Genomic DNA, 14,435 nt, shown 5'->3' on the forward strand with positions numbered 1-14,435 from the left:
CTCGATTGTTTTACCATAAAATTTTCTTATGCAGAGCTTTATGTGTCGCTTAGAGGGTCCAAATGTTCAGATTATTACGGATATGAGTGATATCACCCACGTGACCCTTTCAATGAGCCAATGAGAAGCCGTCCTTCCCCATGGGCTCTCCCTGTTCTTGGAAATGCACGCGTAAAGGGGAATTGAGAGCTTAAAAATAACTAGAAGCAGTTCAACATTAATTTTTCATATTCTCTCGTTAATTTTTTTGCGCTAAATGACAGCAATTTACTGTTCCGACGAGCTACACTCCATCAATTCTCAAGTCTTGATATATGTCTGGAAAAATGTAAAAACATTTTAATTCCAACGATTTTTTGATAATTGAAATAATGACTGACGTGATTTGGGAATTGAAATTGTGACGGAAAATTAAAGGGCATGAGGCAGAAGGGAATGCGCATAGCCCCTCTTTCCGAATAACTCGTCAATCCTCGACCAATGGCGAAAGCGAATGTTTAACGCGCCGCCATTTTTACTTTCGCTACGGTCGCACGAAGCACTCGAAACGACTGTGCGTCCCTGTGATGTCTCTCGCTTGAAGCATTCAGTAGAGTCCCGTATACGCTGTTGTGTACAAGCTGCGCTAGCGCCTCAACTGCAGGGCCAATTAATCTCTCAAATTGTTAATAAGTATAATTATTGATTCGGAAAAAACCTAGTTAAGTTGACGGGAGTGTGAGTAAAGGCGGAATTTTGAGATTCCTTGAAGATGGTTTTGGCGGAGAGAAATTCGGAGAATGTTAGGAACGGGCGGAGATCGAGGGGCCCCAGCCCCAATGGTCAAACCGAGTCCTCGAGCGAGGAGGATGGAGGTAATTTTTTCATAATGTGTTGGGGTGCTTGATAACTCGGGGGCATTGCAATTCCAGGGGTTGATATGATTCATGCAGTTTACTGGATTTCCAAGGATTTTTTTGAGTTGCTGCAGACCGCAGTAGAGATTCAACCATTTTCAATCATCAAATTTGTTAATTAGATTGTGAGAGGAACATTTGAACAAAATCGTGAATATTCAGCATTATTCAGATGAAATTGAGTACAGAACCATTTTCCTAATTGTTTTTTATTCGTAATTCAATAATGGAAATTCGTGGAACTTTCAGAATCTTTTTTGGCATTAAATCTATTCCTGGAAATGTTTATGAATTGATTATAGCAAATCAACTAATTTTTTAAAGTTACTATCTTTCAATTATCTCTTCAGTGCTAAATACGACGTTCTCATTTGTTTGAAGATATTTCAAATCATCTCTAAGGGTTCAATATCGAAATTCTGAAAAAATGCACAAAGTTTGAATACAAAAATTATGCTAAGGTACCTGGAGACTTCAGTTCGAATGGGGTTGAAAGCAACGCTATGGTATATCGCTGCAAAAATATTTTTTCGTTGAATTTCATCTGTCATTTGGCTGAAGCTAAAATAATAGAAATTCTTGGATATCCTCAATTTTGACGACGTTTTTCATGCTCTTGCAGTGGACAGTCTCATGGTATAGATGAGATAGTGAAGACAACTCTTCTTCACGATTATTGTCCATATTTAGCCAAAAAAAAACTTTGTCAATAAACATTTGCAATAGTCGATAGCTTCATAGTTTACATTAGCAGGTGGAGACGATTATTATTTATGAATTTTATAGTTCCAGCCGAAAAAATTCGTGTGGGCAGGGACTATCAAGTAATCGTACCGGAGTTTATCCCAGTCAACGGTGAGTCTCCATTGATATATTTTCCTTTATAAGAATATTGGATTTCTTATCGTTTTATATCTCTAGAACGGCGTCTGGATAAATGCCCGGATCGAGCTCTGCTAGTGTGGTCACCAACGACAGATATTCCAGACCAAAAATGTACGTTTAAACAAATTATATTTTATCATAAACTATTATAGTAGATTATGCATCATTTAATTAGTATTTATAACGATGTTTGAATCGACGTAAAAAATGTTAATTTTATGGATTTATTAGCTAGCTTTTAAACAGAGAATGGTTCAAATAAAATGAAAAGAAGAAAAGGAACGCAAACCGAGTTGTGATGACAAATATAAGAAAATCGATATTATGAGCGTAAAAATACAGCTAGTGTCACAAAACTTTGTTCACATGGAACATATTGATACATACAAATTTTGCACAAATCAATTATATCGATTCAGAGTAATTTTCAGCCAAAACTTACAAAAATTCCAATAAAAAGCGGAGTTTTTGCGCACGCGCCAATGAACTGACAACGCAACATCTATCTAGGGAGTAGGGATAAACGCGGGGAATTCAAACGTCTATAGAAGAAAGTTGTCTCTGAAGTTATTTCACAGATATTATTTTTCTCGTCGATAGGAAATAGGAACACCCTGATTTATCTCTTTTGATGGAGATATATCAATTATGAATAAACTATAAACACTGGAGGTGCCAGACAAGCACTCAAGATAATCCCAATATAGACTTGTGGTTTGACTCTATAAATATCTAGTCATATTATTATTCTGTGAGCGAATTAAACCTCAGTAGACACTGGATTACTTCGGGGATTACTACATTCTCCTGAAAATCTAGCATGAAGAGTCTTTCTGAAGTTTCTTTAGAGACATATTTCTAATCAGGACACGTTGACGCACCCATTAAATAGGGAAATATTTTCATGCTGACTCTTGATTTCAGTGGATGAATATATAATCCTCGCTAAAGAGAAATATGGATACAATGGAGAGCAAGCGCTGGGTATGCTCTTCTGGCATAAGCACAATTTGGAAAGAGCAGTTCTTGATTTATCGAATTTCACCCCATTCCCGGATGAATGGACGGTAGAGGACAAGGTCCTCTTCGAGCAGGCGTTCCAGTTCCACGGAAAGAGCTTTCATCGCATCAGGCAAATGGTAAAATTTCAAATTTCTTTTATTAAAAAATGACATGCTCATAGAAGAGTGTTGAATCCCTCGATAACAGTATTCTGTACTCTTACTCGATCTAGCTCCCGGACAAATCCATTGCAAGTCTAGTGAAATACTACTACAGTTGGAAGAAAACGCGAACTAGGACGTCACTGATGGACCGGCAAGCGCGTAAACTGACGAGCGGTGGAAAAGAGGGTGAGAATGGGAGTGAAAACGGAAGTGAACTTGGCTCCAACACCGACAGTGAATCCGAGGAAAAAGTAAGAAATATTTCACTTCAAATCCCATCGCATGCTTCCCCGTGTCTCCAGGATTGACTATCAAAAATCATTTCTAAATAATGAAAAAAAAATGTATCCACACGGCAACTTGAGGCATTTTATGAGTAAAATTGTCACGATAATCACTACAAGGGGCAGTACGTGATAAGCCTTTATTGACAGAATTCGGATGTGACCGCACCCTATTTTGTGATAAAAACGTAGAGTTTATTCCCTAAATTGCCGTTATCTGTGTATGAAAATGTATAATGACGAGAGAAAGTAATGTGGAACGTTCCAGAAATGGACGATCCATCGCGGAATACGACGTGGAAAAAACCAAGCTGTGCCAGGGAACCAAGGTGCCGACGGCAAGGTGACCTCCGACTCGGAAAACATCCCCCAGGTTCAGGTACATCAGCCTAAACCTTACCCCAAACGTTTGAAAGACACATGCATATTAGAAGGCTTACACTGTATTAGATTTTCTCCGCCTTTTTTTGTTCTTTGCCTTTTTTCTCTCATTGTTGCCCGCTACACCATAAAAAACGCACGAAAAAAATTCATGGAAAGTCTAGCACATTCGCTCGAAAAGTCTAGTGACTTTGGACTGAATTGTTTACGTACAATGTCCTCTATTGAAATATTTTCTGCAGAAACACTTCGAAAATTTCGATGATTTTCTTTTTCGAAAATTGCAATAGAATTAGTTCTTCCACCGAGAACTACGAGAAAGATCAATAGAACTCTCTAGCGATTTTGCTGTTACTCTTCGAAATATTTTTCGTATGTAGAATATTTTACATTACAACTTGCTATGTAGATTGCTAGTTTCAATTATTTTTTCTCATCAGTAGAAGAACCTGAAGTGTTGGATAGAAATTTCTTTTGGGGTTCTGTTGTATTTCTATGAAAGATTCCGTTATTCATTGACTGATTGTATAAAAAAATCAGCAACTTCACTGTGCTCTTTTTGGATACATAAAGTCATCAAAATTTGCCCAGTCCTTTCACTTCTTGTTTTTTATTGAAAAAGTTGAACAAAAAATCGTGAGAACTAATAGAAAGGTCAAGAGAAATATAGTAGAATTTTCTGACGAATTCGTTGGGCTCTTCCATTACTTTTAAGGCGAACCTACTACTGGCTGAACTGTTTTCGGGTCTATTGATGTTTTGGTGTTTCTTGGAGGGTAATCACTCTGAAACAGTTTATACCAGAATTTAGGACTACGTAATTTTATTCATGGAAGAAAAAATAAGTTTACGTTAGGCAAGTAATTCTATTGAACTTCGACGAACGCCACCCTTGAAATCTCGTTAAACCCCCTCGATATTAAGGGCCTTTGAGAACTCCAAGACTCCAATTTCATCTTCACCCAATTATTCGAGTGATTACTCCTCATAATTCTTCTTATACAAAAACCGAGGAAACTGGAATAATATTCAAAATTCAAACGGCCTAATTCACGAAGAATAGTAAAGTTCCTTGGAAACATTGTTTCTTCACGAAATCTTGAAAGATCTTCTGTATGACTTATACCCGACTCTTAATGACACATTGTACTTGTGAAATCTGCTAATAACCAATTATTTCAACAACATAAATATGCTCTAAATACATCTTTCACTGCGCACTCATTAAATTTAAAACTTCGCTGAATTTTCTCCATTAAATTTCACTCACTAAATTCTCCTTCATTAAATCCACAACTTCATTAAATCCCCTAGATATAATGAGATTTCGAAAACTTCGGAACCCTCATTTTATCCCCCTCCCATTTATTCAAGTAATTACTTCTCATAATTTTTCTTATAAAAAAAATGAAAAACAACGAAATCATTTAAAGTAATTCTAAAGGGAAAAAATCTACAAGACTTTGAGTCCCAGAGGAGTTTGTTCCTTAAAATTTCTCTTTCCCTATCTTCAATGAGTATTATCTATCTCTGATTCATAGTTGACTCTCGGCAAAAGCTACCTCTCACAATCCTTTTCATAAAAAAAAAATTTGAAGAAACAATAAAGTATTTTCGAACAATTCCGAGGAAAAAATTTACGAGCGACAGTAAAGTTCCCTCGATTAATTTTTTCCTTGAAATAGTGTTTCTCCAACTTAAATGGGCATTGTATGTTGTAGGGGTCATGTAGCAACTGCGGCGTTGCTTGTCATAGTGTTCGTGCAACGCCCAAGGGACACGCGTGTCATAGCTGCTATCTTCACTGGAGGTCAGTGGATGAAACAAAAAAGAAAAAGCCCTTACCAAAAAAACAGAAAGCAAGAAAAAAAATTTATGAATTTATTCGATATGGTTTAGGCGAACGGGTGTCGCGAGGCCCCTGAGTTCCATGCCGGGTCGTTCTAACAAAAGAAAACCGCCGCGTGGACTGGTAGTTAATCACGACGATCTTGCTGTTCTCGCTGGTCAGCCCAACCAGGCTAACAACAGCCTTCAAGCTATCGACACTGAAATTGTTAGCCTCAAACGACAAGTATGTTATCAATAAAATTTAAAAAATCGTGTGGATACATTTTTCGCTGTTTAATCGTCTTAAAATTTCGCTCTCCGGGTTTCATCTAAGGGTGTAAAAATTACTATCATTTTTTTCGTCATGTGACAAAGTTAAGACAGAGGTGTGGCCCATATTTTGCATCATTTGCACTAAAAGTGGTCTTCTTCATACGAGAAAAGGAAAAACTTGCTACTTACTTTTATCTGGAATAAAAATCAAGAGAGAAAAGAAGAATATTTATTTATATTTGCGATGCTTTTATTGTATTGGGGCCTCCATGATAATTTCCTCAAATTAATCATGTTAAATCTACAGATTCAAACGAACAAGCAACAAGTGAGTGCATTGAAACGAAAAACAGCCGATGGAATAGATGAATTGCGTCCACCGGAGGTCTCCAGTCGCATCAACGCGCGTTGGACAAACGACGAGCTCCTTTTGGCTGTTCAAGGGGTGCGAAAGTACGGAAAGGATTTCTCAGCAATAGCCGACGTTATCGGAACCAAAACTGAAGCACATTTGCGCTCGTTCTTTGTTAATTATCGACGGAGATACAATCTCGATGCTGTGCTCAAAGAGTACGAAGCTGAAAATGGACCTATTCTCATTGATGATGAAAAAGAGGAGAAGGTAATTACAATCGATAAGACTAATTCCTCGCCGGAAATTCTATTGCTGTCTTGAAGGAATTTTCACCAAGAATATAACACAATTATCTTAAGTAGAGATGTAATCCCATTTCAGGGACAGCTTCATAGTCTATCGTATGCTATCTACATTGATTTTTGTCTGATTTTTATCTGGAAATTTCCACTCCACAATTAATCCACTTTTTTTATTTCAATTATAATGATTTCCAAAGAGTATTTTTAATAATTGTGTACTTTATTTTTATTAGCTCTTCATTTAATTAATTTATTTTATTTTCATTATGTATTATCGTGGCATTTGTACCCATGATCCATTTTTCATTCGGTTGCTCTACATTTCACATTTCAATTTTCAGATGGACGTTGATCAGCCAACGAGTAACGAGACCACCGACAGTTCAAAAAGCAAGACTTCCGTGAGTGTCAGTCAAACGGTGAAATAACACAGCGTAGCGTGAGTATCGCGTTCATAAAATTAATTTAATTGAAAGCAATTCTTTTTATCAATGAAAAATCAATATGTACAGATCCAATTACATTTGAATTATCCGAGAAAATATGGAAAATGTTAATGGCCTGTCTTATCACACACTTCATGGAGATTATTCGAGAACCCCCTGAACCCCCTGCGAACTCTCTGAAATACAGACATATGATTCATGATGTGTCTCCTTCTTTGACTATAACTCAACTATAACTATTTTCAATGTCGTAGAGTTGCAAATTAAAGGTTTGGGAAATGAAGATTGATAATAAGTTTTTCCCGTAAATTTCGTTGGCAATGTGACACAGTCGTGGATTGTATCCTCGCAGTTTAAATTTGCACGTTTAGAAAAATGTTATTCGATGAATCTTAATATGAAAATGAAATCGCGATGACCATCGTGTCGCAACTTCTTCTGACAATCCCCGCGAAAAAATTATGCTTGAAAAAATCTTTTGGTTAAAATTTCATTAAGTTTGTAGTCAAACTCCATAACAATTCCTGAGGACGAAGTTTCCATTATTTTTTTTTGCTGAAGCAAATGGAAAAATTTATGAACAGGAAATTAAAATCCATTGATTTTTTTTACGAGCAACTTTATTTGAAATAGCCCTGTATTATTACACAATGTTTAATAGATTTCCAACTAAACTCCCGTAAAATTACATAAAAAAGAAAAATAGATTTCTCTATTTTTTTTCACACTTGGCACTCACATTTCCACAGCAGTGGAATCTCGTTCGCTGACCCATATATTTTGCCATGTGGGAAGATGATATTCAGTCATACATGAAGATATTGATAAGAATAGAAAATACATGTGAATGAATCAATTCAAACGGTTTGTACATATGAATATATATTTGTATTGGCAAAAATATTGTGATTGTCCCACACTATTCGTTGCTAGATTGAATATTTCGTCATTGAAGAAATTATGTGAATGAGAAAAATCCCTTTTTGTCATTTGGCTCGGCCTAACCTCGTTCTTTTCCGTCCTAGGCCTGATAAGTGTTATTTACAGGCTTCGGCCTGCTCAGAGCTTGATTAGTTGAGCCTCCTGACAGAAAATAATGTATGTCATATGCCCTGAGAAGCGTTTTACTGACAATTTCGCCGTCGGCGCGCATTATTATTAAATTCATCAGAAAAATTATTTCCAGGCCTTATGACATAAATTACTAATTGCGTAGCAATATCCAGAATTTTAATCATGAAAACCTAGTTTTATTTGCATCAGATGCCTCTTTCGTTGTTATTATTTATTCTGTAGCAAATCATTATTGGAAGACTCGGCCAAATTCAATTGACAATGATAATTTTAATTATTTTACGAGCCTTCCATGGACCCCTAAGAGGGAAGATTCCCATTAAATCGATTTTTTTCCCCAGAGAAGCATAAAAATGATAAAATGAAATTAGTTATTAAATCTAGCATAAGTGATAAGATATTGTGTGCTGAGCATCTGAGTAGGTTAACTATTTCTCAGTAACTGAGTTGTTTGAATATTAAAATTGAATATAAAAAATGTCAATGTAAATATCTGAAGCACTATTGTATATTACGATAAACTACGCGACAAGAGATTAAATCAATGCATATGGTAGCATACATTACCATTGATTATACGAGTATTCGGGAAATCCTTTCATCACTGCGTGAGTTGTGAGAAAAATTGGTTCACATTTCATACATTTTCCTATTTTTGTTCACACTATGCATTCACGTCGCCAACATTTCTCACGATACTTGCCAGAGAAGAAGCATTAATTATACCATTGGTTGACGGCTATGGTGCATTTGACTTACGATTGAGTGTAGAAAATTTTAGGATTAAGAGTGATAAATTATATTAGACATTAAGAATTCCTGAGTTATCATAATTAACGGTTTACAATAAGCTAGGTATGTTATCTAGATAAATTCAAGGTGAATAAAAAATATATATTAAAATTAATCACGTCTTATTATATTTTTATCGACACCATTTTATCCAGAACATTTATCTTGTAGGACACATAGTCTTCAAATCGAATGTTCAGCAGAAAATATAATCTGCGAGACTGCCATACATGGTTCAAGTCTACGTATTGCTCCCGATAGACCCTACCAACGTCGATACTGTTCATGATACTAGGTTCTTCATCAGCACTTGAAGGTTCGAGCAAAGGCCTGGGAAGATGCTCGTGAACAAGTTCAGTGATAATATTTACAAGGTTACCATCTTCTCGATAAGTTTCATCGTAATTGAAAGGGCTCTCTAAACCCCCAGTATTCCTCCTCGAATATCTGTTGCCCAGAATATTCCTGAGAAAAGAATTGAACTTTCTACTCCGATTTATTTCCTCATCAGATGACCACAAAGAAACCGCCAGTCGCAGGATCTCATGGAGATTAACATCTGCATGACTTGACGTCACGAAATTCCCTCGGGAGGTTGCCAGTATTCGGGAGACTGTGATCGTCTCGTTGGCAGCCTCTCTGATCTCTGGGATTTCGTCATTCAACAGAATCACCAGCGCCTCGACGATCATCAACTTGAGATCACTTTCAAGAGCCGCAAAGTCCTTGCTTCTGAGGCACTTCCTCAGGCAATCCAACGACCACAATTTTTCCGATTCGTCGCCACGGACAATCATGTGGAGAACAAAATCCAGAGTCATCCTCCGAAAATCGTAATCATCGAAAAGAGTGAGGGCTATCAACATATGCCCCAATCTTTTCTGATTATCATTCTTACTCTCAACGAGGTTCTCCACAATTTTTTTAACATCAATTTCTACACAATTTTCTTCAATGGTTTTCCGGCAATTTTGGTCCTCTAACATTTTAATCAAGAATCCGAAGATCTGGGGATAGTACATCTCCAAATATGACTTATCTCCCGCCATAATCATAGATATCTTCCTGAGTAAAGAGGTCAAAATCCCCACAAGATTTTTTTCCAAGTCCGGAGTCTTTATTTGTTCTATTTTCACATGGTTCATCAGACAAATATTATACCTATCAATCCCCTCGTCCATCTCATCGATAAACCACCCTTCCAACCCCCAAAAGGTCCAATGAATTTCAGCTAAACTGTCGAGGAACTCCCAGAACCCAGGACGATTCCGTTCCTCTCGAACTCCCCTCGAGATCGACGAACGCCAACAGATATCGCCCTCGAACCGACAATTATTCAGTTCCGGGGATCTCAACAGGTACTTAACAAACGTAGACTCGACGATATAATCGATTCTCCCCTGCCCCCGGGCCCATTCCCTCAGGACAGCATCCAATCTCTCCAGCCCCTCAGCAGTTGCCTCCAGCACCTGCACCCTGTCCTCCTCATTATCACAAACGGACTCATACTCAGCCTTCACCTGGAGGTACCCCAGAGTCTCAAAAAGACAGTGCTGATGATTTCGATCGCCGCGATTAGTTGCTCTGGTCATCTGAAGGATCGTTCTAGCGATGTGCCTGGGAGGTACCATCGCTGCGTACGTCTTGGCCACGAGACCTCTCACCCCCGCAATTCTGTGACCAAAGAGTCTCCAGAGTTCCTCCATAACTTCTCTCCTGTAGCCATCCAACGAATAATCGAGGCACTCCTCCCCGGAAACCGTCATCTTGGAGAGGAGACTGAGAACAGGCATGACCCCATCATCATTCTCCTTCGTGCCCTTCAATTCCTGGAGGAGTTCATCCGCGAGCTTCGGATAGTGCGTCACGAAGTGTTCGATCGAGTGGCCGGCCTCCTCACCGGCTTGTCCCACGAGTCTCGCGATGATGGCCCCCAGCAGCCGAAGACTGGCATTACGCACCGGCCACTCGGGAGATCGCAGATGCATCAGACAAATCAAGGCGATCTCCTCCAGGTAAGGAAGCAGATATTCATGAAGAGACTTATCAGCGACAGCGCTTCTGAGAAAATGAATCTGCCGAGCTGTGGGATCGTCAGCCTTAGAATTCCCCCCGATCGACGAGTCTCCGGAATTCCCCGACTGTCTCAAACCCTTCAACATCCTCCTCAGCGCCACTTGTAGAAGCGGCCGACTCCGTTTATTCCCATTGGATACGAGCTTATGAAACATGATGGTCTGTCCCGCCCCCTGTCTCGTCATATTGACATCCCGCGAATCCACACTGAGAAGCTTCTCCAGATGCTCCACGAAGTACTCCACCCGGAGGTTCTGATTATTCATCAGCCTTCCGAGGACTCCCCCGGCGGTCATGATAACTCCCTTATGTCGACATTTCATCAGAATTCTCACCACTATGTTTATCAGCCGCATGTAGATTTCCTCCCCCAATGCATTAATGCACGTCAGTCTCCCTGACGCTTCGCAAATTGTCGCGAGGGACATCCAAATGCATGAGAGAATCGTTTGATGCGCTGGTGACAACACCCACTCGTCTGATTCATCGATAATTCCACTGTTCGTTATAATCGCTTCAATCGCTATTCCCATTTCTGCGAAGGACGATGAACATTCAGAGCTCCCAGGAGTTGGAGACAAGGAATCCAGGAAGAAGATCGAGGCCTCCTCCAGGATATCCACGAGCTGGTGACGGAATTCTTCATCCAAACCGATTCTATCGCGATCGGTTGTCTCCAGAAGAGCTGTCAGAGCACCGTAGAAGGGGGAGGCTCCAGTGGTAGCTCTCAGGATGTCCTCCCTCATGGCAGACAACTGCTTCTTCATTTCGTCGAGAAGATCCCACGAGAAGTCCATTTCCTTTCTCGTGGAAATTAGTCTGAGAAGTTTGGCGCCACCAAAGATTTCGTAGAACTTGGAAGACCTGCAATTCTTCATGCCCTCTTCGTGTAAAGTGCGCTGCACGGCTTCTGTGAAAATCCTTGCGTCGAAGGTGCAGAGGATGTCACAGGCTTGCGTTCGCACTTCCTCCACTGGGTCTAGGCACAACTTCGCAAGCGCCTCGAAACTCCTGTTGCTGCTGTGGGTCCACGACCATAACTTCTTGTCGTGTTTCCTTGCATTTTCAGAGATAATGGAGTACAGGTTCAGGGCTATGATCTTCCTCTGGTAGCAAGACCCCACTTCGAAACCGTTCAGGATGAAGTCGTGAAGGTGTTCCGAGAAATCAAGGTCTTCTTTTTTAGGAGGACGGCTGGATATTCTCCCGATGAATTTCTTGAAACTGTCGAGCAACCCTTTTCTGAATCCTATCGAAGCGGCTCTCGCGTTGAAGTAAAGAAATCTCTCGCATATTTCGTAATCCTGGGCATTGACTTCGCGTTCCTTGGATTTAGTTCCTCTGCAGTATATTGCGAAGGCGTTCAACCTCACACACTCCCGTGCATCAGTTAAAACAGGTGGAAATCCAGAGTGGTTGATCCAGACGTTTTTTGCACCGGAAACTGACTCGATTATTGGAGATTCTAACAAAGATGTTAATCCGATGCTTTTCTCCGCTGCCAATTTGACGAAGAACGATTGGCTGACGATCATTTCATCCTTGAAGAGATAAGCCCAGAGCTCGAAGAAGAGGGAAGGACTGAATTTCAGGAGAGTCGGCCTCACCCAGAGGTCCCAGAACAGCTGGAGAGCATTCAAATTGTTCCCCTCCTCCCACGTCTTGACAATTGGATGGGCCGTTTTGTAAAAAATATTTAACCAGTCGTCTTTAGGGAGTTTGTGCCATAGCGAGAGGTACAGCTTCGTTGAGGGATGCTTCAGGTGGCTTTTAGGGAGGCTTTTAACGATCTCTTTGATGTGCGCAGGCTGCATTGGTGGGGCATCTGACCTCACTGATGATATTATCGAGAGAATTGTGAATTTTGTGGGGTTCTGCCACGACAGTCGATCCACCACCAGACTCCAGGATTTTTCAACGAATTTCGGGTGAGCATTCTGCATTATTGTGAGATACAGGGGGTATATCTCGGTGGCGTTCCACTTTGCCACGTCGCCGATGCAATTGTCCCAGTTTGATATTATCAGGCTCTCTAGCTGTTTCTCTAATTTACTGGTGTCTTTCCCCCAGAAACAACTGTCCAGGGTAGATTCTAGCCAGAGTTTCAACAGTCGGAATGCGAGGAATGTGTGTTTGGTGTAAGTGGAACAATGCGAGTGGATTATTCGGAAGAAATCGTTGGAGATGCTGGGGGAGTGGATACTCTTGGTGATGGAGAGGTGACTGTTTATTACCATGAGTTTAAAGATTTCGGGATCCTGGAGGGGAATTTTCTGGGAAAATATCTCCAGGTGATCAGGGACTACTTTCAGTAATTGGCCGGTGAGGTGGGTTACCTCTTCAGAGGTTTGGGTTTTAGTGAGAATTGAGAAGATAATCCGGCCTGATAGGATTGACTCCTCATCTTGGTACGTTTTCGATGCGAGGAGGGTCAATAGCTCTACAACCAGCGGTTGCCAGTTTGAGGGGGTCATTGGGGCTTGTTTCTGACAGACGCCCAGAATTTTCTGAAAATGAAGGGAGGATTCGATGTAATTGGACTGTGCACACGCGCATACCAATTCAGGGCAATGAGTACGTGCTGTGGCTCACACAAATTTTCCTATAGAGCTGATTTAACAGTAATAAACTCCCGTTGAATATCTTCAGTGAAAAAAAAAATCAGCAACGAAAATCGTCAATAAAATCCACCCGAAGGTAATAAAAATTCGAAGAGATCTTTTTGCAAAGTCACGAGACTCTTCAGGGTAATTCTTGTGAACCCTAGTCATGAGACTTTTATTTCACCCATACTTACTCACCTGTAACGTACTGATAACTTCATGGGGGTAGAGTTTTTGTATTCTCCTGAGTTCTTGAAGAGCATCAGAAAAATATGAGTCACTTTTACATCCATCTTCCATTGTTTTTCTGTTGAATCTATGATTTTGATGTGCTGAAAAATAAAATAGACCCAGATAAACTTTTAATCTTCTTACAAGTGCAATAATGTTGGAATTTGACAATTGTTATGCTCATTTCACAAGGTAGAAAGCTAACCTCTAATCAGAATTACCAGGATAACCTCAGATTAATGAGCTTCATTCCATTCCCAGATATTTCGAGCGGAAATTATCATATTCGCAGAGTAAATATCGTAAAAATTATCATTGTGAAGTACTTACACTTTCGATTCTTCAATAAATGTCTCAAAATATCATTGTTGTTCTCCAGTTGTTGTCATGAGCTTGTAACACGTGCGTTCCACTGCTGACCAATGACGGAGCTGTTTTTTTAAATCGTTCAGGGCGGGTTCTTATTGTTGGTATAAATTTTTATTTACCATAGCGTACCTTCTTTATACATTTTTAGGTGCCTCACAACATTCATAGGATTTTAGTATCAGACATTATTGAATGTACTTAACAAATTAATTAAATGAAAGGAAATCGATACCAATAATTCCTTCCCTAATACTTCGCATATTGCTATTAATTCCCTCCAAAAATCTCTTGTTATAATGGAACTGAAAAAAATCTATTCTTTGTAAACAAAATTAAAAAACTTACAAGACTTTGATTTTTCTGAATTTCTTCCTCATTAATTAAAAAGAGTATTCTACAGTTCTTCATCCTCTTTTCCTCCAGGCTAAATGGAAAATAAACTTAGTCCATCATTGCAGTCCATTTCCTCAAC

At 39.5% G+C, this 14,435-nt stretch overlaps 2 protein-coding genes across 5 annotated transcripts; one reads left to right on the top strand and one right to left on the bottom strand.

Moving 5' to 3' along the window:
- Positions 1–557: 557 nt before the first annotated feature.
- Positions 558–8,799, top strand: Corest (CoRest). 3 transcript variants are annotated; one of them, XM_064122285.1, is made up of 11 exons: positions 558–854; positions 1,683–1,751; positions 1,818–1,892; positions 2,706–2,920; positions 3,016–3,198; positions 3,500–3,610; positions 5,334–5,422; positions 5,512–5,686; positions 6,023–6,337; positions 6,714–6,811; positions 6,885–8,799. In XM_064122285.1, the coding sequence occupies exons 1-10, from the start codon at positions 752–754 to the stop codon at positions 6,798–6,800; spliced, it is 1,422 nt and encodes a 473-aa protein (XP_063978355.1). In that variant the 5' UTR covers positions 558–751; the 3' UTR covers positions 6,801–6,811; positions 6,885–8,799. The 3 variants fall into 3 exon arrangements, with proteins under 3 accessions (XP_063978355.1, XP_063978354.1, XP_063978357.1); XM_064122284.1 differs by having other exon boundaries at positions 6,714–8,799; XM_064122287.1 differs by lacking the exon at positions 3,500–3,610 and having other exon boundaries at positions 559–854; positions 6,714–8,799.
- LOC135163089 (uncharacterized) lies at positions 8,790–14,230 on the bottom strand. Of its 2 annotated transcripts, none has more exons than XM_064122258.1 (4): positions 14,093–14,230; positions 13,925–14,025; positions 13,562–13,695; positions 8,790–13,267 (listed from the first exon to the last, which is right to left on the bottom strand). In XM_064122258.1, exons 3-4 carry the CDS (start codon positions 13,661–13,663, stop codon positions 8,810–8,812), a joined length of 4,560 nt encoding a protein of 1,519 aa, XP_063978328.1. In that variant the 5' UTR covers positions 13,664–13,695; positions 13,925–14,025; positions 14,093–14,230; the 3' UTR covers positions 8,790–8,809. The 2 variants fall into 2 exon arrangements, with proteins under 2 accessions (XP_063978328.1, XP_063978329.1); XM_064122259.1 differs by having other exon boundaries at positions 13,925–14,009; positions 14,093–14,136.
- Between the last annotated feature and the right edge of the window lie 205 nt (positions 14,231–14,435).

This window comes from Diachasmimorpha longicaudata, chromosome 5 (genome assembly GCF_034640455.1).
Source record: "Diachasmimorpha longicaudata isolate KC_UGA_2023 chromosome 5, iyDiaLong2, whole genome shotgun sequence".
NCBI lineage: Eukaryota > Metazoa > Arthropoda > Insecta > Hymenoptera > Braconidae > Diachasmimorpha > Diachasmimorpha longicaudata.